Source organism: Emys orbicularis, chromosome 3, assembly GCF_028017835.1.
Source record: "Emys orbicularis isolate rEmyOrb1 chromosome 3, rEmyOrb1.hap1, whole genome shotgun sequence".
Classification (NCBI taxonomy): Eukaryota; Metazoa; Chordata; order Testudines; family Emydidae; genus Emys; species Emys orbicularis.
Window position 1 is genome coordinate 86308129 of NC_088685.1, and position 26508 is coordinate 86334636.

General features: G+C 45.3%; 1 protein-coding gene across 1 annotated transcript in view; it reads right to left on the bottom strand.

Moving 5' to 3' along the window:
- The window catches only part of AK9 (adenylate kinase 9), a 180696-nt gene that overhangs the window by 71377 nt on the left and 82811 nt on the right, over nucleotides 1-26508 (bottom strand). The window contains exons 21-22 of the mRNA XM_065401415.1: nucleotides 16021-16113; nucleotides 6493-6591 (exon numbers count right to left, since the gene is read on the bottom strand). Of these exons, the coding sequence (XP_065257487.1) occupies nucleotides 6493-6591; nucleotides 16021-16113 (192 nt within the window). The remainder of the gene's footprint in view (nucleotides 1-6492; nucleotides 6592-16020; nucleotides 16114-26508) is intronic.

Consider the following 26508-nt stretch of genomic DNA (forward strand, 5'->3'; position numbering starts at 1 on the left):
TCATATTCTGGCCTTCTGTGGGTGTACAGGGGGTAGGAGACTCCCTGAGTGAAATCATGGCCCAATTAAAGTCGATGCTCTAGCTCAGTCCTCTAGCACATCCACAAACAGGCAGCCAGAATATAACCCTTAGTATTCAAATATTTTTACTTCATAATACCCAAAGCAATTGCTCTTCATTTCATTTTAAATGCTTAATGGATGTGGGGAGGAAGAGAATTTTCTGAGATAACAGCATTTTATTTTCTACTTCATTTTCCCTTTCCCTCAAAAAAGTCTGATATAGTAGAAACACGGTGGGTGAGGTAACATCTTTTATTTGACCCAATTTCTGTTGGAGAGAGAGAGAGAGACAAGCTTTTGAACTTACACCGAGCTCTTCTTCAGGTCAGATATTACCTCACCCACCTTGTGTATCCATGGGACCGACACAGCTACAACAACAGATTATATAGTAGAAGTCATTCTCCTTCCCTCAAAAGTCTAGAAGTGTTCGGTTCAGAACTGGATGTCACTCCTTCACTTAAGGGTTGATGAAGAACGCCACAAGTACTACAGGTAATTTTTTCAGACATACCAGTCACGTAGGGCCTAAGTCTTATTGAAAGTCAATAGGCTCCTAAATCATGTATGTGTTTTTGAAAATTTTATCCTTCCTCCATATCTGAGGCTGAAAGGAGAGGTTACTTATTTGTACAGTAAGATAAAGGAGGGATTACTTACCTGTAGAGGAACTGTCCCACCACAGTATGTGCACGCACCTGTGCACTCTGTACTGGAGACTGTAAACTAGTGTCAGCAAGTCCATGCCTGTGCAGAGAAGCTTCTTGTAAAGCTTCAGGTAAAACACTGTCACAGTGTTGTCTGTGAGAACAAATAGGCTTTTCCCCTGACAGGAGATAGGAAGGCCTCACAGGCTAGGAAGACGACCCTTAGTTCTCTGATGTTTATATGTAGAGAGAGATCCCTTGAGGACCACAAACCCTAAGCAGGACCGGCTCCAGGGTTTTGGCCGCCCCAAGCAGCCAAACAAACAAACAAAAAAAGCCGCGATCGCGATCTGTGGCGACAATTCGGCGGGAGGTCCTTCGCTCCGAGCAGGAGTGAGGGACAGTCCGCCGAATTGCCGCCAAACAGCTGAACGTGCCGCCCCTCTCCGAAGTGGCCGCCCCAAGCACCTGCTTGGTAAGCTGGTGCCTGGAGCCGGCCCTGACCCTAAGTTTGGAGGGGACTCAGATGAACACCCTTCCCCCCATCCCAAGGCAGATGAGTTCATCACCAAGGTCAGGAAAGATTGAGGGCAGACAAAAGGAATGCCCATACAAACATTAAGTGAGTCTGTCCACCAATCTAGAGAAATCAATACTCAAGATGGCACATTGAAGACAAAGTTCAGATGTTGACAGCTCAGCTAATAAGCAGTCTGGAATACCTATGTGCATGAGGCCATATGCCCCAAAAGCCTCCTACAATTTCAAGCTGTTGTGTTTGGGTGAGCCTTGAGATCTGCAACAAGAGATCAAATTGTCTGGAACCTCGAGTTTGGAAGGAAAGCTCTGGCTTGAGTAGAGTCCAATTCTACTTCTATAAATCCTATCCTCTGAACTGGACAAAGGGTAGATTTGTCTGAGTTAACATAAGAACAGCCATACTGGGTCAGACCAAAGGTCCATCCAGCCCAGTATCCTGTCTACTGACAGTGGCCAATGCCAGGTGCCCCAGAGGGAGTGAACCTAACAGGTAATAATCAAGTGATCTCTCTCCTGCCATCCATCTCCACCCTCTGACAAACAGAGGCTAGGGACACCATTCCTTACCCATCCTAGCTAATAGCCATTAATGGACTTAACCTCCATGAATTTATCTAGTTCTCTTTTAAACCCTGTTATAGTCCTAGCCTTCACAACCTCCTCAGGCAAGGAGTTCCACAGGTTGACTGTGTGCTGTGTGAAGAACTTCCATTTATTTGTTTTAAACCTGCTGCCCATTAATTTCATTTGGTGGCCCCTGGTTCTTATATTATGGGAACAAGTAAATAACTTTTCCTTATTCACTTTCTCCACACCACTCATGATTTTATATACCTCTATCATATCTCCCCTTAGTCTCCTCTTTTCCAAGCTGAAAAGTCCTAGCCTCTTTAATCTCTCCTCATGTGGGACCCATTCCAAACCCATAATCATTTTAGTTGCCCTTTTCTGAACTTTTTCTAATGCCAGTATATCTTTTTTTGAGATGAGGAGACCACATCTGTATGCAGTATTCATATATAAGGGCAGTAAGATATTCTCTGTCTTATTCTCTATCCCTTTTTGAATGATTCCTAACATCCTGTTTGCTTTTTTGACTGCCGCTGCATACTGCGTGGACGTCTTCAGAGAACTATCCACGATGACTCCAAGATCTCTTTCCTGATTAGTTGTAGCTAAATTAGCCCCCATCATATTGTATATATAGTTGGGGTTGTTTTTTCCAATGTGCATTATTTTACATTTATCCACATTACATTTCATTTGCCATTTTGTTGCCCAATCACTTAGTTTTGTGAGATCTTTTTGAAGTTCTTCACAGTCTGCTTTGGTCTTAACTATCTTGAGCAGTTTAGTATCATCTGCAAACTTTGCCACCTCACTGTTTACCCCTTTCTCCAGATCATTTATGAATAAGTTGAATAGGATTGGTCCTAGGACTGACCCTTGGGGAACCCCACTAGTTACCCCTCTCCATTCTGAAAATTTACCATTTATTCCTACCCTTTGTTCCCTGTCTTTTAACCAGTTCTCAATCCATGAAAGGATCTTCCCTCTTTATCCCATGACAACTTAATTTACGTGAGAGCCTTTGGTGAGGGACCTTGTCAAAGCTTTCTGGAAATCTAAGTACACTATATCCACTGGATCCCCCTTGTCCACATGTTTGTTGAACCCTTCAAAGAACTCTAATAGATTAGTAAGACATGATTTCCCTTTACAGAAACCATGTTGACTTTTGCCCAACAATTTATGTTCTTCTATGTGTCTGACAATTTTATTCTTTACTATTGTTTCAACTAATTTGCCCGGTAGTGACATTAGACTTACCGGTCTGTAATTGCCGGGATCACCTCTAGAGCCCTTTTTAAATATTGGTGTTACATTAGCTATCTTCCAGTCGTTGGGTACAGAAGCCGATTTAAAGGACAGGTTACAAACCATAGTTAATAGTTCCGCAATTTCACAGTTGAGTTCTTTCAGAACTCTTGGGTGAATGCCATCTGGTCCTGGTGACTTGTTACTGTTAAGTTTATCAGTTAATTCCAAAACATCCTCTAGTGACACTTCAATCTGTGACAATTCCTCAGATTTGTCACCTATAAAGGATGGCTCAGGTTTGGGAATCTCCCTAACATCCTCAGCCGTGAAGACTGAAGCAAAGAATTCATTTAGTTTCTCCACAATGACTTTATCATCTTTAAGTGCTCCTTTTGTATCTCGATTGTCCAGGGGCCCCACTGGTTGTTTAGCAGGCTTCCTGCTTCTGATGTACTTAAAAAACATTTTGTTATTACTTTGAGTTTTTGGCTAGCTGTTCTTCAAACTCCTTTTGATCAGTAGACCTAGATCTTTGAAAGTTGATTGGATGAGATGTATTCTGGAGACTACCTAAGCTCTGGACTTACCTGGATGACCAACCAGTCATCCAGGTAAGGGTATATTTGTATTCCCAGTCTTCTCAGGATAGCAGCTATCACTGACATATGTTTTGTGAAAACCCAAGGAGTGCTGACAGGCCAAAAGGCAGCACGGTGAACTGGCAATGAGAGTGCTTCACCATGAATCTGAAATACTTTCTGTGACCTTGATAAATTAGTCACATGAAAGTAGGTGTCTTTTAAATGGAGGGCAGAATACCAATCTCCAGGATAGAGTGAGGGAGTAATGGAAGCCAGGGTGACCAGGCGAAACTTTATCTCTTTTAGATATCTGTTGAGTAGTGCATGTCTAAAATTGGTCTGAGACTTCCCTATGCTTTTGGGATCAGGAAATAGTGGGAATAGAACCCCTTCCCTCTGAGACACTGCAGAACCTCCTCTATGGCTCCTACCCAAAGGAGAGAGACTGAACCTCCTGGAGGAAAAGCTCCTCATGAAGATGGCCCCTAAAGAGGGATGGGGATGGAGGCATAGACACAAATTGGAGGGTATATCTCACGTCCACAGTGCTTAATGCCCAACGGTGCAAGGGAATTCCTGACCAAGCACTGAAGAAATGGGAAAGGTGGCTTGTGAATATGGGGAAGATGGAAACTGGCATCCTGGAAACTGGCATAGTGTCCTCTAGTGCCCTATCAAAATGCCTGTTTAGCACCCTGTGGATGTCTAGATGGAACTGGCATTGATGCAGATGCAAAAGGAGGAGGTGGTCTGTGTCTATAACCCTTACTCTTCTTTCTCTGCAAGTCCTGATGAGGAGCAGGGGCAGAGTAATGGTAGGTCTGCTGTGGGCAGAAATATTTTCTGGACAGGGCCAGAATATAGTATCATCGGGGGAGTGGGAGTGGTGAAATAGCCCCTTCAGAGACTGCCTGATAGGAGTAGGAAGAGGTCAGCACAGGCTGAGGCTCCTCCTCCTCCATTAGCTGTCCTCCTGAACTGCCTCTTGATGCTCTGTACTGGGCCTGGTACCAGGCTCAAGAACAGGCAGTGCCTGGCGAGTAGACTACCCATGCCTCTCCAGAAACACAAAACAGGAACACCTCATGTACAACCCAGAAATGTAGGGGAAACCCCATGGGTTCAAAAAGACCAGGACACCAGTGGGCCCCAGTAACCCTCTCGCCACATACTTGATGGTACTCCTGCTGGAGGGTCCCTAGCAGGCTACTAGTGCCTTGGAGAGTAGCGAGACCAGCTCTGAGGCTGGGAAACATAGGAGCCAATCTACAATTCAGAAGAGGATGAATCTCCCACTGCTGACCAAGGGGGAGCTGCTCCTGACAGTGCCAGATGCAGATGCCAAGTTGGAGAAGGACATAGAGCAGCCAACATTTCAGGCTTCCCTTTGGATGGTACCCTCGGGCATGAAGTCTGAGGTAATGGAGGTTGTGGTACTGAGTGCTACCCTGATGCTGATGGCACCCCTCTGTCTGTTGGTACCGAGAGCATGGTCTCCTGCACTGCCAGAGACACCTGTACCAAAAGGCACAGCTGATCTCTCACTGCTGAAAACGCCTACGGCATGGTCGGTACCAAGATGGTCTCGGGATGGTATGATACTGCAGATATGGAAGGTACTCCCTCAGGCCCCAGACTTGATGGTACTTGCCTCAGTGCCAGAGCAAACATTGCTGGCTTCTGCGGTGCCAGAGAAGAGGAATGCTAGGGTTTTGACTGCAGTCCAGTCTTACCCCTATGCCTAGAGGATTCAGTGCTAGCAAGCTTCCTCTCTCGGTGGTCTGCTTAGAGGTCTTATGCCTCTTCTTAGGCACTGCAGAGAGCAATTGGTGCCAGGTCTTGGGCAACATAGGAGGTGCACTCCTAACTGATGCCCAGGCACTCCTTGAATATGACCTTCTCGTAAACACTACAAGCACCTTGAGTGTGGGTCGCTCATGGCCATTGGCCTAGTCCTAGTGCAAGAGACACAGGGTTTGAAGTACAATGACCAAGGCATCCCTCGGCACCAAGAAACAGAATAACCCCAAACTAGGCCCAAAAAAGAAACTAGTGCAAGGTTCTCTGCTTGCAGATGGGTGAGTTAGTCCTGCGGGTTGCAGGGCCTCGGGGAGCCGCTGGTTGGAGCGCAGTCCACCTCTTCCATTATCTGCAAAGGGGTTGGATGGATTTGGGGGAGGAAGAGAGGCAAGATGGTCTGAGCAAACTGTCATGACTGGGACGTGGGTGGTCATACCTAGTGGTCGGAGTAGGAGTTGGGAAACAAGCCCAGTCAGGTACCAGGAGGTCAAAGTCTGAGGCAGACCTGAGGGCAGACCAAGAGTCAGGCGTCAGGAGGCAGGCAGGGTCAGGTTACTAAGGAATTGGGGTTGGGCACCAGGTTACAGACAGCAATCGAATACTGAAGTTGAGGACAAACCAGAGTCAGAAGCCAGAGTCACGGGTCTATTGCAAGCAGGGTCTGGAGCAAAGGCAGGCAGGCAGTATGTGCTGTTGCTCAGACAGCTCTCCTTCATGGCTTCCTGTTTTAAGTACTGGTACTGGTCAATCAGTGGGCTGTGAGGGGCCGCCACTCAGGTCCTGCTAAGTGGTACACCCTGTAGGAGTCCATCCTAAGCCTGCAGTGGTGATGTGGTGGCATCAGCAGCCCAGAACTCCCATGGTTCCAGCCCTGCAGTTGCTTACACACATAGAACATATATCATTTTGATAGACAAAACAAAACACCTCATAAAATGGTATATATTTACAGAGGGACATATTAAAGAGAGGAGAAAAAGGGGGGCATATATTTTCTTATGCAAGAAAAGGGAAAAGATTATTTATTGGACAATTCTAACCTGATTCAAGTTTAGGTTCAGGTTTTTGAACCTCACTGGAATCAGACTGTTCCTGAGATATTTGTTTTGTTTCAAGGTGACTCTCTGATTCTACCATTTCTGTGAACAAAACATAAAAAAACTGTAATTTGCTACTATATATGAATTAGGATATGCTATTCACAGAAAAGCTAGAGAAAACAGATATTTTCTAAGACATTAGAATATATTTACAACAGGAAAAAACCAGGAGTGGTTTAAGAGTAAATGGGCCTAAAATCCAAACACTTGAGTACACCTCCCAGACTTACCTTTACACTCAATTTCACCTACCAGTTCCCCCAACCTTCCAAGTTGTCCTACCCCCACCCAGTTTTCTTTACCATAGGGGTGCTAGGATAGGATCTGTCCCCAATTCCCCTCACCTAGCTCTGCAGCCTTACAGGGAATGAATAGTCCCCTTGGAAGACTCTGTCTCGTGTTCCTATGCTCTCTGCCTTCTTGAACACGGTTACTGAACACGGTTACCATAGAGACAGGCAGTCCTAGACGGAGACAAGCTTAGTCATGGCCAGAGAGAACACAGACTAGTGAAAGGGAACAGGAGGAGTTTTCAAGGTAACAACTTACTCTCAGAAAGAGAAGGTTACTCACCCTGAGGAGTAACTGTGGTTCTTGAGATGGGTGTCCCTTTGGGTGCTCCACTTCAGGTGCTGATGCATTCCTGCACCTTTGATCAGAGAATTTTAGCACCAGTGTCCATCCAGGTTGCACATGCACTGTCCCCATCTTGCGCTGTTTTTGGCACCTATCTAGCACGCATGACCCGACCCCCCTCAGTTCTTTCTCTGCCATAGAGTCTGGAAATTGAACTCTGAAATAGAGGGGAGAAGGCTGGGTAGTGGAGCACCCACAGGGACACCCATCTCAAAGAACCTCAGTTACTGCACAGGGTGAGTAACCTTCTCTTCTTCTTCTTCGAGGAGTGTCCCTGTGGGTGCTTCACTTCAGATGACTGTCGAGCAGTGCCCCACATTGGATGCAAGAGGCTTCAGAGTTCCCTGTGTAAATGATAACACTGTAAGACCTAGCACTGCATCCAATCTTGAACTCTGGTCAATTTCATATGTTTTGTAAACGTATGTGAAGAAGCCCAAGTGACTACTCTACATATGTCCATGATTGGTACATAGTTTAGAAAGGCTACTGACGTTGAAAGGGATCTGGTAGAGTGGGTTCTGATCTCCAATGGGGGTTGCAAGTTCCTTTGTTGATAACAGAGGTGGATGCACTTGGAGATCCATTTAGATAGTCTCTGTGTAGAGATAGTGGAGCCTGTAGAACATTCCCGTAAGGAAACATTTGGTGATCGGATGGACGAATATCGATGTCCCATTGATCTTGTGGTGAAAAGCAGTAATACTGTCTCACATGACCTTCTCATAAACAAACTAGGGAAATGCAACCTAGATGGAGCTACTATAAGGTGGGTGCAAAACTGGTTGGAAAACCATTCTAAGAGAGTAGTTATCAATGGTTCACAGTCATGCTGGAAGGGCATAACAAGGAGGGTCCCGCAGGGATCAGTTCTGGGTCCAGTTCTGTTCAATAACTTCATCAATGATTTGATAATTGTATAGCGAATACACTTATGAAGTTTGCGGATGATACCAACCTGGGAGGAGTTGCAAGTGTTTTGGAGGATAGGATTAAAATTCAAAATGATCTGGACAAACTAGAGATACGGTTTGAAGTAAATAGGATGAAATTCAATAGTAATTTCATCCTATTTCAATAGTAAATAGGATTAAATTCGAATGCAAAGTACTCCACTTAGGAAGGAACAATCAGTTGCACACATACAAAATGGGAAATGACTGCCTAGGAAGGAATACTGCGGAAAGGGATCTGGGAATCATAATGGACCATAAGCTAATATATGAGTCAACAGCGTGACACTGTTACAAAAAAAGTGAACATCATACTGGGATGTATTAGCAGGAGTGTGGTAAGTAAGACATGAGAAGTAATTCTTCCGCTCTACTCCACGCTGATTAGGCCTCAACTGAAGTATTGGGTCCAGTTCTGGACGCCACATTTCAAGAAAGATGTGGACAAATTGGAAATAGTCCAGAGAAGAGCAACAAAAATGATTAACGGTCTAGAAAACATGACCTATGAGGGAAGATTGAAAAAATTGGGCTTGTTTAGTTTGGAGAAGAGAAGACTGAGAGGGGACATGATAACAGTTTTCAAGTACATAAAAGGTTGTTACAAGGAGGAGGGAGAAAAATTGTTCTTCTTAACCTCTGAGGATAGGACAAGAAGCAATGGGCTTAAATTGCAGCAAGGGAGGTTTAGGTTGGACATTAGGAAAAACTTCCTAACTGTCAGGGTGGAGAGCACTGGAATAAATTGCCTAGGGAGATTGTGGACTCTCCATCATTGGAGATTTTTAAGAGCAGGTTAGACAAACACCTGCCAGGAATTGTCTAGATAATATAGTCCTGCCATGAGTGCAGGGGACTGGACTAGATGACCTCTTGAGGTCCCTTCCAATCCTATGATTCTATGTACCTTGCTTGAGCTAATGGAGAGCCCAGATGACTTTAGTCCCAAGATATAGTCCAATATCAAAGGTAGGGTTTTAGAAACAACACTAGTTTGTTTGTTCTGGCACCATATGTGGAGCTTCTTCCATTTGTGAAGGCAAGTATTATGCATGGTTGTCCTTCTACTCTTTAGTTATATGTCTTTAACCTGTTCTGAACAGGCTGGTTTGTCATGATGGAACCACGTAGGAGCCATGCTTTCAAATGAAGTTTTTCCAGGTTCAGGTGGTGAACCCGTCCAGCATTCTGTGATAGAAGGTCTGGCAGAGGTGAAAGAGTGCATGTTGCGCATACCGTCATCTGCAATAGGTATGAGTACCAAGTCTGGCTGGGCCACGTTGGGGCTATCAATATGACTTTGGCCTTGTTGGGTATGTATTTGTGTATCACACTCGATAACAGGAGGACTGGGGGAAACACGTATAACAGGTGTGCATCCCATCTGAGGAGGAAGGTATCCTCCAGGGATTGGGTCCCCAAATCTGTTCTCAAGCAGAATTGTGGGCATTTGTAGTTCTGGGATGTTGCAAAGCGGTCGATGGATGGGTGATCCCAGTGTCTCAATGTTTTGTAGGATCATATTGTTTAGTTCCCATTTGTGATCCTGGAAAAAATTCTTTGCTCACATATCCACTGTAGTATTTTGATGACCTGGGAGGTACGAGGCTGAGATGTTGCCATTGTGCTGGATACACCAGTTCCATAGTTTCATGGCTTTGGTGCATAGGGAATGTGAACGTGCCTCTCTCTTGAGGTTTATATAAAATATGCAGGCAATATTGTCCGTCATTACCCATATATTCTCGTTCCTGATCAGTGCCAGGAAGTGCAAGCACGCATTGTGAACTACGTGCGGTTCTAAGAGGTTTATGTGTAACAGTCACAGAAGGAGACTACCTGCCCTGGATCATGATGGGGTTGTAGATGGGCTCACCAGCTGATCAAGGAGGCATCAGTTGTGATTAGCATTGAAGGTGAAATCTGGGTGAAAGGGACTCCCATGCACATGTTGTTGGATTGCATCCTCCAATGTAGAGAGTCTTTGACTTTGATAGGCATTGCAAGGCATCTGTTTAGGCTGTGTGTTTGTGTGGTATGTAGATGGTTCTTAGCCAACCCTGAAGACAACACATATGAAGATGCACATGTCATACCACAAATGTGGTTGCTTCCATATGTCTTAATAGTTGGAGGCAGGTTCCTACTGATGTATGGACTGTTCAGTGATGTGGTTGGTTACAGTGATGAACCTGTTCATTGGTAATGACGGTCTGGCTTCCAGAGAGTCGAGATGAGTCCCAATGAAGTCTAACTTCTGTACGGGATTTACAGTTGATTTTTGTATGTTTATCTGTAAACCCAGTCTCAGGAAGAGGTCAAGTGTCCTGTGAGTAATGTCAAGGGCATCTGTCCAAGGAGGAGCTTTTAATAGACAATCATGCAGATAGGGAAATATTATTATATCTTGTTTGTGGAGATGCGCTGCCACCATGCTAGAATTTTGGAGAACACTTGCAGTGCCATCGAGAGACTGAAAGGCAGAACTTGTATTGGTAATGTTCTGTTTCCAGAGTAAATCTGAGAAACCTCCTATGAGCAGGGTGTACGTGAAAGTAGGCATCTTGCAGGTCGAGGGCTGAAAACCATTCCCCTTATTCTAGTGCTGGTATTATTGTTGCTACTGTGACCATTGGACCCTTACAAATCTGTTGAGTTTTCTGAGGTCCAGAATAGGCCTCCACCCTCCACTCTTTTTCTGGGTTAAGAAGCAGTGGGAATAAAAGCCCTTCCCTCTGTGTTGAGACGGTACCGGTTTTATGGTGCCTAGATGTACTTCCTGCCATAGAAGTTGTTCGTGAGAAGGGTCCCTGAAGAGGGACGGAGAGGGGGAGGGAGGGGGGAAGGAGATGAACAATATCACATAGCCTGTATGGATTATTTCTAGGACCCATTTGTCTGTGGTGATGGAAGTCCACACTGAATAGAAAGGGACCAAATGTTGGGCAAAACAGGGGTGAACGATGGCATCAGTACTGGCGGGTGGGAGAAGTCACTTATACCCTTGATCAAATCCTCAAAATTGTTGTTTAGCAGAGGATGCCTGAGATGCAGATGATTGAGGCGGAGGTGGTTGATGCCTCAAAGGTCTCTGCCTCTGTCGATGTGTCTCCGTTGATGAGTGCATGGGATGGATCGTGTGCGCTGGTAGGGATAATATCTACCTTGTTTTCTTTTGGTTGCGGTGTGTATATCCCCAAGGTGTGGAGAGTTGCTTGAGAGTCCTTCAGGGTGTGGAGGGCTTTGTGTGTCTTGAAGCGAACAGTTTCTGGTCATCAAAGGGAAGGTCCTACACTGTGGGCTCTACTTCCCTGGGGAAACTGGACAGGTGAAGCCATGATGCTCAGTGCATAATAATGGCAGTGGCCGTGGATCATGCCGCCATGTCTGCCACATTTAGGGACGCCTGTAGGGTGGTTCTGGCCCGAAGTTGACCCTTAGTTAAGATGGATTTGAATTGGTCCCTTTTCTCTTCCAGAATATCATTAATAAATTCCACCAGTTTGGAGTAGTTTACATGGTTGTACTTTGCCATCAATGCTGAGTAACTGGCAATTCAAAATTTCAGGGTTGCTGAAGAATAGGTCTTGCCGCCAAAAAGGTCTAGTCGTTTCATATGGGGTGGATCTATACTGATGTTGTCAACAGTGCTGGGTGACTGCATTGACGACTAGAGAGTTCGGTGCTGGGTGGGAAAATAAAAAATCCATCCCCTTTGAGGGGACATAATACTTTTTACAAGCTCTCTTTCAGGGGGTGGTATTGTTGCCAGAATCTGCCACATGATTTTGGCTGGTTCCATGAGTGCATTGTTTATTGGAAGCACTATTTTTGAAGCCAAGAAGGTTTGCAGAATGTACAGCAACTTATGTTGGGACTCTGGCACCACCTCTAGAGTGATCTCTAGGCAGTCTGCAACTCTACTGAAGAGTTCTTGAAAATGTTTGAAATCATCCACAGCTGTGGGTGGTGGGGGCATTATGACCTCATCTGGGAAAGAGGAGGAAATATCAGCAGATGATACCATGTCATGTTCCAGTGATTCTTCTTGTTCCTCAAAGCTCTCCTCAATGGTCTCTGATGGTGCAGCCACAGAGGATGTGGGGGAGATCTAATCCTTTTCCTGTAAGGACTTGGGGGCTTGGGATATTGCCTCCTGTATGCAGCCCAGAGTCCCCATAAGGCCACTGTATGGGGAACAGCATAGGTGGAGGCATCCATGGGTGACCATACCACGTCTAGGTGTCAGGACTGGGAAGAGGTCTCAGCCGTACATATGGTCCTAGTGTAGGAGTATGTTGGACAGGAGAGGAGTGGTGTGATGAGAAAACACCTTCCTCCTCATTATCCTCCTCCCCACTGGAAAATGGAGGGGCCAGGGGTGAAGCATGGTACTGTATTTACTGGGGATAAGTCGGTGCCAAAGAGCAGGGATTCAGGCATCAATGATACCAATAAGTCCTTATGTTGCAGGAAATGGAATAGTGCCAAGGGTTTCAGTGCCGAAATGTTTAGTGCCGACGGCGACATTACAGCTGTGGATGTTGGTGCTGATGCCTGGGTGCTCTGCATTGTTGGAGCAGGTGGTGGCACAATAGGCCATGGGGAGAATCTCAGTGCTGCATCTTTCTGTGGTCATCGGTACTGCAATGGAGGAGATGGGCTTTTGTTTGCCTCTCAACTCCGAGTCTGCCCATTTGGGCTCAGCAGAAGGTATGGCATGGGTGGTGCCAGCAGATCCTGGTGCCTCGTATGTACTCAGCCGCAGTGTGGTTGATACCGAGGATATCAAATGAACCGGAGACTGCTTCTTTTTCAGTGGTTCTTTCGAAGGAGAAGATGCCATTCTTTTCCTCGTTACTTTTTTGGAAGAATGAGCCTTCCTGTGAGAAAAGGATGAAGCCTCTGGAGAATGCTGTCCAGGGCGGTCTGCTGGCCGGGATCAGATGCTGGGTGCAGAAACTTTTCCATAAGGATAAGTTTTACACGCAGATCTCTGTCCTTCCTTGTGTGAGCCTTTAAGTTGCTGCATTGAGAACACTTTTGTGGGATATGTGTCTCACCTAAGCATCAGATACATTGAGAGTGACGATCCGATAACACGATCACTTTCGGTCAGGAAAGGCAGCACTTGAAACCTGGTGAACCGGGTATGGGTTGGACTATGGAGGTTCAGCCCCGAGGGTGAACACAAACTATGGTAAGGGTAGGAAATACCTTTTTCTTCCTCCTTTATTTTTCTCAAAAAAAAAAAAAAAGTAAGTAAATCTAACTAGTAAACAAACAACTACTCTAACTATTCTACACAGTGCATAAAGATATCAGCTATCGCACTGCTGGGAGCTCTGTCTCAGGCCAAGGACGGTTGAGAAGAAACTCAGGTGGGAGAGGTGAGGATTCTATATCTTTGTTTTGGATGATTGTGGTAGTTGTCATTTGTTCTACCCTCTGTCCAGCATTCAGCAGGGGAAAAGATCAAGATGTCACTCTCCCCACACTGTCAGTGGTGGGTAAAGAAGCCAGGAACCAGTGTTTCTCCAGCATTAAGTGTTTGATAAAATAAATAAAAAGGCAGATTGGGGCACAACAACAAGAGCACTTGCATACCGTGACATTTAAATATCTCTTGCTGTAAATTTGGTTTTGTCTTTAGATCATGTCCGTTGCATATTTTAATGAAGATTTTACTACATAATAATTTGCCAACTCATTTTCATCAAGGTGCTGTGAAATATATTTTGTCGGCAAAACTATTTAATGGGTACCCATTTACTGATTTTGGACTAAAATGCACTGTAGTCTCTTCATCCTCACCAGACAAAGCCATGATGCCGCCTCCACCATCAATGGCGGACAATTTTAAACAATTTCAAGATCTCAACAAGAGGGTTCACCTCCTAAGCCTCGGTGCTATAGAACCAGTTCCCGATCAACTCTGGGGAAAGGAGGATGGAGACCTGAGACCATTCTAGACCTGAGAGTTCTAAACAAATATGTAAAGGCACAAAAATTCATGATGGTTACCTCCCACAAGAGGTTCCTCAGATTCTCCTTCAGTCAGGACCACTATCAGTACAGATTACTTCCATTTGGCCTATCATCCACACCGAGAGTATTCTCTAAATTCCTGTCTGTGGTAGCAGCCCATCTTTGCAAGTTAGGAATCATGATTTACCCATATCTAGATGACTGCCTAATTAAGGCACAATCCTTCAATGACACCCTGTGGGCCACACAAAAGACTATAGAGGTACTCACGCAGTTAGGACTACAACTGAACACCCAAAAATTGACTTTGACTCTAGGGCAACAGCTGGAATTCTTAGGATCCTATCTTGATACAATAAAGGCCAAGACCTTCCTCCCACTACACAGGTTCCACACTCACCATCTTAATCGACACCATTCTGACTAGCCCCCAGACCTCAGCCAGAAATTGCCTTCAAATTCTCAGGCACCTGGCAGCATGTGTTTGTGATAAGTCATGGAAGACTCCATATGCAGTGCCTTCAGGCATGGCTCAGAACTGTGTAACATGCCAAATAGAGACAGACTGAACAAACCACTATACAATTTCCTCTTCAGCTCTGGTTACAGGCTGGCATATTGTGGATGTTGATGGTATTGATGGGGACCATTGCTCCAGGGAGTTCCAGGACTGGAGGTACAGGCCAGTCTGAGAGAACTCTCCATCATGAGGAGCTTAAGTTTAAATTTGTGGCTCTTCCTTGTTCTGACCTTCAACTTTTGGCAAAAAGTGCATTTTTGAGGAATATGAGCCTCTACTAGACATTGGATACAGTGAAAATGACCGTTGCTGATTGGTATTGCCTCACTGTACACCCCTTGTTTGTGGCTGGTCCCCAGCAGGGGAGGAGAAAAAATGGGTCAATAAGAACAGGGAGATAACTGTTGTAAGGTATAACGAAAAAGGGAAAGAAACAAAATGTTGGAGGGATGAAATAAGAAAAGGAGAGATGGAATGGGAGTAAATGATACCAGAAACTCTACTAGCTACTACAAAATTCAAAACAAGGAAAAAACACTAATTAGAATCGGACTCTGCTGATTGCTCCATCTCAGGCCAAGGGCGGTTGAGAAGGAACTGAGGGCGGTTTACCCGCACAACACTAGATAGCCGAGAGGCAAGGCATGAGTCAGAAAGACAGAGCACTTGCGAGCTGAATGGACACTGTTACTTAAAATCTCTGATCAGAGGTGCAGGGACGCAGACACACCTACAGTGAAGCACCCATAGGAACACTACTCAAACAAGAACCACTGTTTTTATACAATTCTTTTCACTCCCCTCAACTTTACGGGCCATTTGCAGAGCAATATAAGACCTGTTCTACTGTTCAAACTCTACTAATCCGAGTGTGGTAAAATGAATTAAAATAGTTATCTATAGTATTTGGACTTGCAAAAAGATATACTCTAGATAACGTAGAAGGATGAGATTTGATCATAGCTTAATATTTTTTAGTTTCTTCATGCTCCCTAGTCCTCTTCTCATTTTTGTCTCAAGACTTACAATGAGTTGTTTTTAAATGCAGGGACAAAAATCACAATTTTCAGGAAGGGAATTTTGAACTTTACCGAGATTAACAGTATCCTTTAATTACATTTAAAAAGTGCTTAGGTACTACTTGGCTCTGGTTATTCCATTATTACCTTGCATTCTTGAAAAGAAACAAAACACGGGGAAAGGAATGAAAATTCATGACCAAACCACATACACTTTTGCTGTCAGCCTAATCAAAATATTATTTAAAATAGTGTACTTTACAGTAGGAACACAACGAAAAAAATGGAAAAAGAATGCACATAGTTCTCTATGCTATAACAGGGAAAAGACTACTTGTAATACAAATCTTACCTTTCAGTTTAGGTTCCTCTTTGGAATCAACGGATTGCATCTGAGCAGTTTGTTCTGTTTCAAGTGGAGAGTGCTCTTCCACTTCCTCGTATTCTGTGGGTACAAATATAACCATTAATAATTTTGATATCCCTTGGAGATACTCAGAGGGAAGACACTAGAGAAGTTTAAAGTTTTTGTGACATGGTACAAAGTTTCTAGCGGATCACCAACAAGCAGGGAGTTAATTCCCAGCTTAGAGATCATACAACTGTGTAGGGTAGAGTAACAGAGTAGGACTGAGGACTGATGAGCCAATTAGGTACTCAGAAGGAACAATGAAAATACTATAAAAATCAGCTCTTAGTAAGCAGGAAGAGGCAGACCCTCGCACTCGGGCTACATCTACATTATGAGCTAAGGATTTTATTCCCCTGCTTATGTATGCACATTTGTGCTAGCGCAAGTATATAGTATTGTAGCCATAGTAATATGGATAGCAGCAATGGAGGCACGGCTTAGCTGCGCCGAGTACATACCCACCGGTTTCAGGTGGATTTGTACTTGTCATGGCTAAGCCATGCCTCCACTGTCACTGCCCATGTTACTGTGGCTACACTACTATTTATCAGGGCCGGCCCACAATATTTTGGCACCTGAGGCGGAGAGCTCAAATGATTCCCCCATGCTCCCTCGCTTGGGCCAAAACTTTGAAAGGTCTCAATTCTGCCTTCTTCCTGTTCTACTCCTCTCATGGTACTGCTCTGCTACCTACCCCAATAAAGGAGAACTAACAACTTAAAATGCCTTGTTCAAAAATTTTAAGTAACACTTAACTTTCAAATGCCTGAACAGCAAATGTAACTTTTCTTTTCTGCATAGTAAACACTGGAATTTTTATCTGTTTCAATAATCAAAGTGGTGCTTTCTGTGCCTTCTTGGTTGCAAAGATTTGAACTGCTTCCTGAAGGTCCACAGTCTGGGCCAGCTCATGTTCTATTGAGACGGTTGCAAGGCCGACTAACCTCTCCTGTGTCATTGTGGAGCGTAGATGTGTTTTTATTAACTTCAGCTTGGAGAAGCTGTGTTCTCCACTGGCAACTGTTACAGGAAGTGTTGGAAGTATGCACAGAGCAACAAAAGCATTTGGAAAGAGGGTGGCCTGATGAGTTTATAGAAATTGTAATTACTGAAGTACACATTTATTCACAAGAGACACCAAAAGAGCATCACAGAGTGCTAGACTCTTTTCTTGACAACATTTAAGTTTGCATTTTTACACGATGGCTTTTATTAAAAATGAGCTGTGCACATACAATTAATTTTTTCCTATAAAAACATGTCACATGGGAGTAGGGTTGTAGTCAATGTGCCTGAGACACATAAAAGTGAAATAAAACAGATGTCAGGCTGAGAGCAGCATGACTGAAGTGTTTTGATGAGTCAGTATTTGATTATGGAAATCAAATGTAACCATGGGAAAAAACAATTTTCTCTAAATAAGGGTTTATCATGTGTTTACAGCAGAAGTGTATTGACATGATTACTTCTCTCATGAATAGTTGTTTTGATGTTCTCAATTATTTAAATGTAAGTCAGATGATCACAACCAAGACTTACTTTTTTGTTTCAGATGCAGATATTACAGAGACTAGAAATCCTTTATATTTAACATTTTAGAAATGCTTCATTGTTGGTGAAAAACATCTGTTTTATAAAATCTTTGTAAAACAGACTGGTGGGATGTTTTTTTAAATCAGCGTGGATTTTTTACAGTGCGAGAAGGCTGGCAGATTTTTTGTTTTAAGAGTGAGAATCAGAGAGTAAGTGAAATGTTAGCTAATCAAACAATGAAGAAAATATTTGAATCCCAGATATCTGATTGACACTAATGCTATCTTCATAAATTAACACTTGTTACCTGTTATGATAACAAAATAAATGTCAGATTGCATAATAAAAGACTGTATTATGATAGACACGCATACAATCATAGAAATATAGGGCTGGTAGGGACCTCCAGGAGTAATCTAGTCCAGCCCCCTGCACTGAGGCAGGACCAAGTATACCTAGACCATCCCTGACAGGTGTTTGTCTAACCTGTTCTTAAAAACCTCCAACAATGGGGACTCTACAATCTCCCTTGGAAGCCTATTTCAGTACTTAACTAACCTTATAGTTAGAAGCTTTTTCCTAATATCTAACCTAGATCTTCCTTGCTGTAGATTAAGCCTGTTACTTCTTGTCCTACCTTCAGTGGACATGGAGAACAATTGATCAGCAAACTCTGTATAACAGCCCTTAACATATCTGAAGACTTACGTCATCCATTGCTCTTCTTTTCTTGAGACTAAACACGTCCAGTTTTTTAACCTTTCCTCATAGGTAAGGTTTTCTAAACCTTTCATCATTTTTGTTGCTTTCCTCTTAACTGTCTCCAATTTATCTGCATGTTGCCTAAAGTATGGCACCCCAAACTTGACACAATACTTCATCTGAGGCCTCACCAGTGCCAAGTAGAGTGAAGCAATTGCATCCCTTATCTTACATATGACATTCCTGTTAATGAATCCTGGAACAATATTAGGCTTTTTTCACTACTACATCACATTCTTGGGTCATACTCAATTTGTGATCCACTATAAACCCCAGATCTTTTTCAGCAGCACTACTTTCTGGCCAATTATGCCCTATTGTGTAGTTGTGCATTTGATTTTTCCTTCCTAAATGTAGTACTTTGCATTTGTCTTTACTGAATTTCAACTTGTAGATTTCAAGCAATTCTCCAATTTTTCAAGTTTGTTTTGAATTCTAATCCTATGCTCCCAGCTGCTTGCAACTTCTTTCAGTTTGGCGTCATCTGCAAATTTTACAAGCATACTCTTCACTCCGTAATCTAAGTCATTAATGAAAATGTTGAATAGTGCCGAGCCAGGACAGACCCTTGTGGGACGCCACTAGATATGCCCTCCTAGTTTGACAGCAAACCATTGATAACTGCTTTTAGAGTATAGTCTTTTGACCAGTTATGCACCCCCCCCCATTTAGTAATTTAATCTAGACCATGTTGCCTTAGTTTGCTTATCACAATGACACATGCAACTATGTCAAAAGCCTTACTAAAATCAAGATAATCTTAATCTTCTTTATAACTGCTCCAGGCTGAGTTTCCAAGAAACTGCCAAACCCTAACTGGTTTTGAGCTTGGCCTATTAACCGTTGCCTAACCAGCCTGGAGTGCTTTGGCTTTCAAGCATGAAAAGATTTAAACAAACATAGTTTACTTTAAATTTATTTTTTGAATTCACAGACAATTTTTTCACAGACAAACTTTTCACTCAGCTCCACCCAGGATGAAGGCCCCATGTTCTGTGCTGCAAGCTAGAAATCAATAACATGGCACTATGTTGTGGCAAACTAGTGGCAATGGAGTTGTAGCATACATGGAGTCCTACCCATAATGCTTCTTGTCAGTTGTACTGTGTTACATGTGATGGAAGCTTCCTTTTCTGACCTCCAGGGCCATCAATTCATGCCATGAAGCATGAGGTTTTCTTAAAACTTATTTTTGAATGCATAACTTCAAATATTGGTGACTAAAACTATCTTGTTTTATTTAAGAAAAACATTTACACAATTTGACTCAGCAGATGCTGCCTGAGAGGGAATGTCATGAACAGTTTAAATGTAATTAAAAGAATGCTTGTATTTAATTAAACAAGTTAATTTGTTTTATATTTCAGTATTCTTCTGAACACAGTAGCACAGATGGACTGCCTACTTTATCACTTAATGTGATTTAAAAAAAAGATAAAGAATGCATGATTTCAAAACAATAGTTACTTTATTTCGAAGGGGGGAGGGTGGTTGGCTTACAGGGAATTAAAATCAACAAAGGGGGCAGGTTTGCATCAAGGAGAAACACACACAACTGTCATACCGAAGCCTGGCCAGTCATGAAACTGGTTTTCAAAGCCTCTCTGATGCGCAGCACACCTTGCTGTGCTCTTCTAATCACCCTGGTGTCTGGCTGCTCAAAATCGGATGCCAGGCCATTTGCCTCAACCTCCCACCCTGCCATTAACGTCTCCCCCTTACTCTCACAGATATTATGGAGCACACAGCAAGCAGCAATAACAATGGGAATGTTTGTTGCGCTGAGGTCTGACCAACAGCGTCAGCGAGCCTTTAAACGTCCAAAGGCACATTCTACCACCATTCTGCACTCGTTCAGCCTATAGTTGAACTGCTCCTTACTACTGTCCAGGCTTCATGAGCCATGGGAGCAAGGGGTAGGCTGGGGTAGGTGCGACCGTGCAGTGCTGCCAGCTGGGAGAGTAGCCTGAGGCAGAAGCCTCCAGCTTGCATGATATTCCAGGCAGGACTGAATCTCCATGAGATGAAACTTAAAGAAGAGAATGACATGGAGTCTCTGGCTCCCAATCAGTGCTCTAAGAGGAGGATGGCCATGTCTGTCCAGGAGCCCCTGATCGATCTCACTGAGGAGGATTCCAAGGAGTCCTCCCAGAGCAGCAGTACCACGTCTGCCAGCAGCACCCAGGAGGACCAGAACGGATCCCCCGAGCTCGTCGCTGGGGAGCAGGAGAGCAGAGTTGCAGGGGAAGTGGTGGAGCCGTAAACCATGCCCTGGAGGTTGCTAGGAGCCGGGCAGGGAAGACGTTCCCAGAACCCCCGGCCGAGCTATATGTCCAACGAGGACAGGTACCAGTCCTACTGCACTGTCTGCTGCAAAGGCACTCAGGAGGACCAGAACGGATCCCCCGAACTTGTCGCTGGGGAGCAGGAGATCAGAATTGCAGGAGAGCAGAGTTGCAGGGGAAGTGGTGGAGCCGTACACCATGCCCTGGAGGTTGCTAGGAGCCGGGCAGGGAAGACGTTCCCAGAACCCCCGTCCAAGCTACATGTCCGACGAGGACGGATACCAGTCCTACTGCACCGTCTGCTGCGAAGGCAAGGAGCTGCTGCTGTGTAGCAATACCAGCTGCTGCAGGTGCCTCTGTGTTGAATACTTGGAGGTCCTGGTAGGGCAAGGTACCTTGGCCAAGGCAAAAGAGCAAGAGCCCTGGAGCTGTTACATGTGTCAACCACAGAAGTGCTATGGGGTGTTACAGTGCCAACTGGACTGGAATGTACGGCTGCAAGACTTCTTCACCAGCAACAAAGGACAGGAATACGATGCACCTAAAATCTAAAAAGGCCCGCATATTTCCAACAGTCACTACCCTTGATAACAGAACGTCAATGATTGCATTGGCTACTTGGATCACAGCACCCCCCACAGTAGACTTGCCCACAACAGCAACAGTGACGGTGAGCTGAGCAGGCTCCATGCTTGCCGTGGTATGGCATCTGCATGGGTAACCCAGGAAAAACAGGCGTGAAACGATTGTCTGCCATTGCAGACTGATGGAGGGAGGGGCAACTGATGACGTGTACCCAAAACTACCTGCGACAATGTTTTTGCCCCATTAGGCATTGGGAGCTTAACCAAGAATTCCAATGGGCAGCGGAGACTGCGGGAACTGTGGGATAGCTACCCACAGTGCACTGCTCCATAAGTCAATGCTAGCCATGGTAGTGAGGACGCACTCCACCGACTTAATGCATTTAGTGGGGACATACGCAATTGACTATATAAAATCAATTTCTAAAAATCGACTTCTATAAAGTCAACCTAATTTCGTACTGTAGACCTCCCCTGACTCAATCTAGTATTATATTCTTCCTTCCCTGAATTTTGCAGTTAATTGAAAACATAAATATATTGTTGTGTATATTAAACAGAAAAAATTGTAGATTAATAAAATCAGAAAATTCAAAGTTCTTCAAGTATTTATCCATATGGATCCCACTGTAGGTATTTTTGCCTTGTGCATGTGAGCCTGGAATCTTTTAGCTAGCTGTGTCTTTTGGGGCTGCCCATGAGCCCTATATGTCTTCATGCCCCCTGTTATGCGGTGTCCACCTCACACAAGGCAGAGCAGGTTAAATTAGGGTAATTAACCTAATAGGCCGCACCTGGGGGAAGGCCTGCATATGAAAGTCAAATTGATGATGGAGCCCAGCTGAGAAGGAACAAGCAGGACTGATATAAAGCCATGAAGTTGGCAACAGAAGGGGACTGCAGTGGAAGTAGTCTGCAGTCACTCCCTGGGAGAAGAGAGGTGTTTTGGGGACTATGGAGTTAGAGAGTAAGTAGTCTGCAGTTACTCACTGGGAGGAGTGAGTTTGATCTGGTAAATCCAGAGAGAAGGGAGCTAGAAGATACAGGAAGGAGTCCAGGGAAGTAGGAGCGGGGTCTTGGAGCCACTGTTGCTAGTAATGGGTCAGTGGCATAGCCTGGGCAGTGGAGCAGAAGACTGCCTCAGACAGTTGTCCAATAGGACTCTGCTACCCTGGAAGGGGAGAACTATAGTGACCTGGCCAGCGGGCCAAGTCACGAAGAGAAAGTGGAGAGAGGGAGGCAGCAGGGTGCACGAATGAGTGGCAGAAGAGGGAATCAGACCTGGAAGGAGCTAAGTCCCAGAGCAGCCAGAAGGAGGCACCCTTGCAGTGAGTGTACCCCTTTACACCCCTACATAAAGGGTGGCGCAGCCAGGGCCGGCTCTAGGTTTTTTGCTGACCCAAGCAAAAAAAAATTTGGCTGCTCCCCCTGCCACCACTGCACCCTCCTGCTGCCCCAGCCCTGGGTCACTGGTAACTTGCTCCCAGGGCGGGTCATTCAGCAGGAATTTTGGATGTGCACAGAACACAAACAGGATTGGTTCCCATATGGTTACAGAACTGCAGTAAAGTGGAACAATTTTCAGCTTGTGTGATTGAAGGCTATCTGGATGCATATTATAAGACCGTCTACATAAATGAGGAAAAGTTGAGGTGCCTTTATTATTCTTTTGTTCCATTCTTTGTTTCTATGGGGAATTTGCCAATGCAATATCACTGTCTTCCTTTTAAACAAATAAAACTAAAACTTAAAAAAATAATAATAATAAAAAAAAGCAATGGCTGTTGAAAATAGCAATTCCAGTCCTAATAACCACTGGGAAGCATTTCTTGCTCAATTTATTCTACTTTTTCTACAGCAAGTTACAGTGGATCAGTATATTTGATTTGGGAGAAATGAAGAAACAGCTGCCCAAATTGAGCTTGAGCACTCCTGAATTTTGAGGGTGTTCAAATCTGGAAGGCAGGTGCTGGATTCCCTTTCTGAATATTAGCTAAATCTGGAAAAGAAAAGTCAATTTCTGCTTCCATGGCTCAGAAGTGTAAATCCTCCTACGTGCCTGGTACTGTATCTAAAGCTGCCCAGTCTAGTAGAGCCTCCCCTCCCTTACTTTTCATTTTAAATTCTAGTGGGATCCACGTACCTGCCTTGCTAGGTTTCAGATAGAGAGGTGCAATGTCCATTTAGTCCACCCAATTCTTTCTTTGGCTGGGGCGGCAGGAGGTGCAGGTGGGGGCCAGAGCTGGGGCAGCAGGGAGTGCGGGTACAGGGGAGGGGGAGAAGAGCCCAGGGCTGGGGTGGCAGGAGGTGCAGGTGGGGGGGAGAGCCCAGGGCTGGGTTGGCAGGAGATGCGGGTGGGGGGAGAGCCCAGGGCTGGGGCGGCAGGGGGTGCGGGTGGGGGCCAGGGCTGGGGTGGCAGGAGATGCGGGTGGGGGGAGAGCCCAGGGCTGGGGCAGCAGGGGGTGGGGGCCAGGGCTGGGGTGGCAGGAGATGCAGGTGGGGGGAGAGCCCAGGGCTGGGGTGGCAGGGGGGTGCAGGTGGGGGCCAGAGCTGGGGCAGCAGGGGGTGTGGGCAGGGGAGAGTCCAGGGCGGGGGCAACACATGGGTGCGGGGGGAGCCCTGGGGTGGGGGGGCGGCAAAAAACCTAGAGCTGGCTCTGTCCCTACCATTTACAGCAAGCTGCAGCATGAGGTTTCAGTTCCACACTCCTTCCCCCTCCCTTTCCTGTTAATTGCGGCCGAGGGAATGCTGGGAAATGTAGTTCTTTCCCTGCTCCAGGGCTGGCTCTATAAGCAGGGAGCTAACCAAGGAACTACACCTCCCAGGGCTCCCTGTTGGTTCTCAGCTCCCATGCTGGATTCTTGCGCCCCTGCAAATTTGCCGCCCCAAGCACCTGCTTGCTTTGCTGGTGCCTAGAGCCAGCCCTGGGCGCAGCCCCAGCTACCACTCAGTTCCTTTTACTGCCCATGACAGCATGACAGAGCTACACAGTGTCCATCTGCTTCCTTGTTGTATCTTAGGTCAGGTTAGGTCAGGGATTTTATTTGTTTTTGTTTTTTTTTTAATTAGTTAAAATTGTATTTGGTGACTATTGGGGAAAAATAAACAATTTTTTTCTTTGATTTTCCCCTTGGTACTGGACTGCACATCATGGGCTGAGTCTTGATCTCTGGGTTTTAAGATCTGCCTTATTTGCGAATCAGCTATGCCCATGCATGATGGACATGTTAGATGTCTCTTTTGTTTAGGGAAGTCGCATACTGTGGAAAAGCATTCAAATTTCAAATCTTTCTCTAAGAGAGCTCTCAATGCCCATTTAAAGGTATTTCTTACGGAAAAATCAATGAAAAGTGTATCCGACTCTGGAGTTCTTCCATGGAAACAGTCTGCTGTATTGCAACTAGTATCTACCAATGTTCTGGCTACGGCTTTGTCTTCACTACCCGCCGATCCGGCGGGTAGCAATCGGTTTTTCGGGGATCGACTTACCGCGTCTAGTGAAGACGCGGTAAAATCGATCCCTGATCGCTCTGCCGTCGACTCCGGAAATCCACCTCGGCAGGAGGCGGCAGCGGAGTCGGCGGCAGCGCGGCAGCGGTCGACTTTCCCGCGTCCTCACCGCTAGGTAAGCCGACCTAAAATACGCAACTTCAGCTACGGTATTCACGTAGCTGAAGTTGCGTATCTTAGGTCGGACCCCCGCTGCAGTGTAGACCTAGCCTAGCAGAGATGTTACGTTGGGACTTGGGAGCTGGTAGATTTTCTGGCTCTAAGAGACTTCATGCTTCTTAAAATCATGCTTAGCCTTCCCTTTTATCATCCTCGGGTCAGTCAGTGGCTCCTGCTGCTCAAGGCAGGCAAAAGAGTGCTTGATGCCAAACACTATCTCACCAGTTAAGAAGAAATCTAAGTCTCATCATTCTGATGTTTCCAAGCTGACTCCTTCTAAGAAAGATCAGCACCATATCTCTTTAGGAATTATGTAAACTTGCTGTTCTGCTTCGGTACCAAGTTGATAATCCTCATTGACCAACACTGCTACTTCAGTACTGGGGATAATGGTACTATCTGTTACTAATTTGTCGGTACCATGTTCTATTGTGAAGGTCCCTTCATCTGAGATTTCTACATTGAATTGAGCTTGGTATCAACTGCACTGGTACCCACTCCTATTGCAACTCAGGCCTGGTCTACACTACGAGTTTAGGTCGACTTTAGCAGCGTTAAATCGAATTAAGCCTGGACACGTTCACACGACGAAGCCCTTTCTTTCGACTTAAAGGGCCCTTTAAACCGGTTTCTTTACTCCACCTCCGACGAGGGGATTAGCGATAAAATCGGCCTTAGCGGGTCGGAATAGGGGTAGTGTGGACGGAATTCGACGTTATTGGCCTCCGGGAGCTATCCCACAGTGCTTCATTGTGACCGCTCTGGACAGCACTCTCAACTCAGATGCACTGACCAGGTAGACAGGAAAAGGCCTGCGAACGTTTGAATTTCATTTCCTGTTTGCTCAGCGTGGAGAGCACAGGTGACCACGCAGAGCTCATCAGCACAGGTAACCGTGATGGAGTCCCAGGATCTCAAAAGAGCTCCAGCATGGACAGAACGGGAGGTACAGGATCTGCTCGCCATATGGGGAGACGAATCAGTGCTAGCTGAACTCCGAAGCAGTAAACGAAATGGCAAAATATTAGAAAAGGTCTCCAAGGCCATGAAGGACAGAGGCCATAACAGGGACGCACAGCAGTGCCGCGTGAAAATTAAGGAGCTACGGCAAGCCTACCACAAAGCCAGAGAAGCAAACAGAAGGTCTGGGACAGAGCCGCAAACATGCCGCTTCTACGCGGAGCTGCATGCCATTCTAGGGGGTGCAGCCACCACTACCCCAACTGGTAGTGCTATGACTCCCTCATTGGAGAAACCCACAGGGAGGCGGGTTTGGGGTACGAGGAAGATGAGGATGGAGATAATGTAGATAGCTCACAGCAGCAAGGTAGCGGAGAAACCGGTTTCCCCAACAGCCAGGATATGTTTATCACCCTGGACCTGGAACCAGTAACCCCCGAACTCACCCAAGGCGTGCTCCCAAACCCTGAGGGCACACAGGGGACCTCTGATGTGTGTACCTTTGTAAATATTACACATGGTTTAAAAGCAAGCGTGTTTAATGATTAATGATTAATTTGCCCTGGCAATCGCGGCCAGTACAGCTACTGGAAAAGTCTGTTAACGTGTATGGGGATGGAGCGGAAATCCTCCAG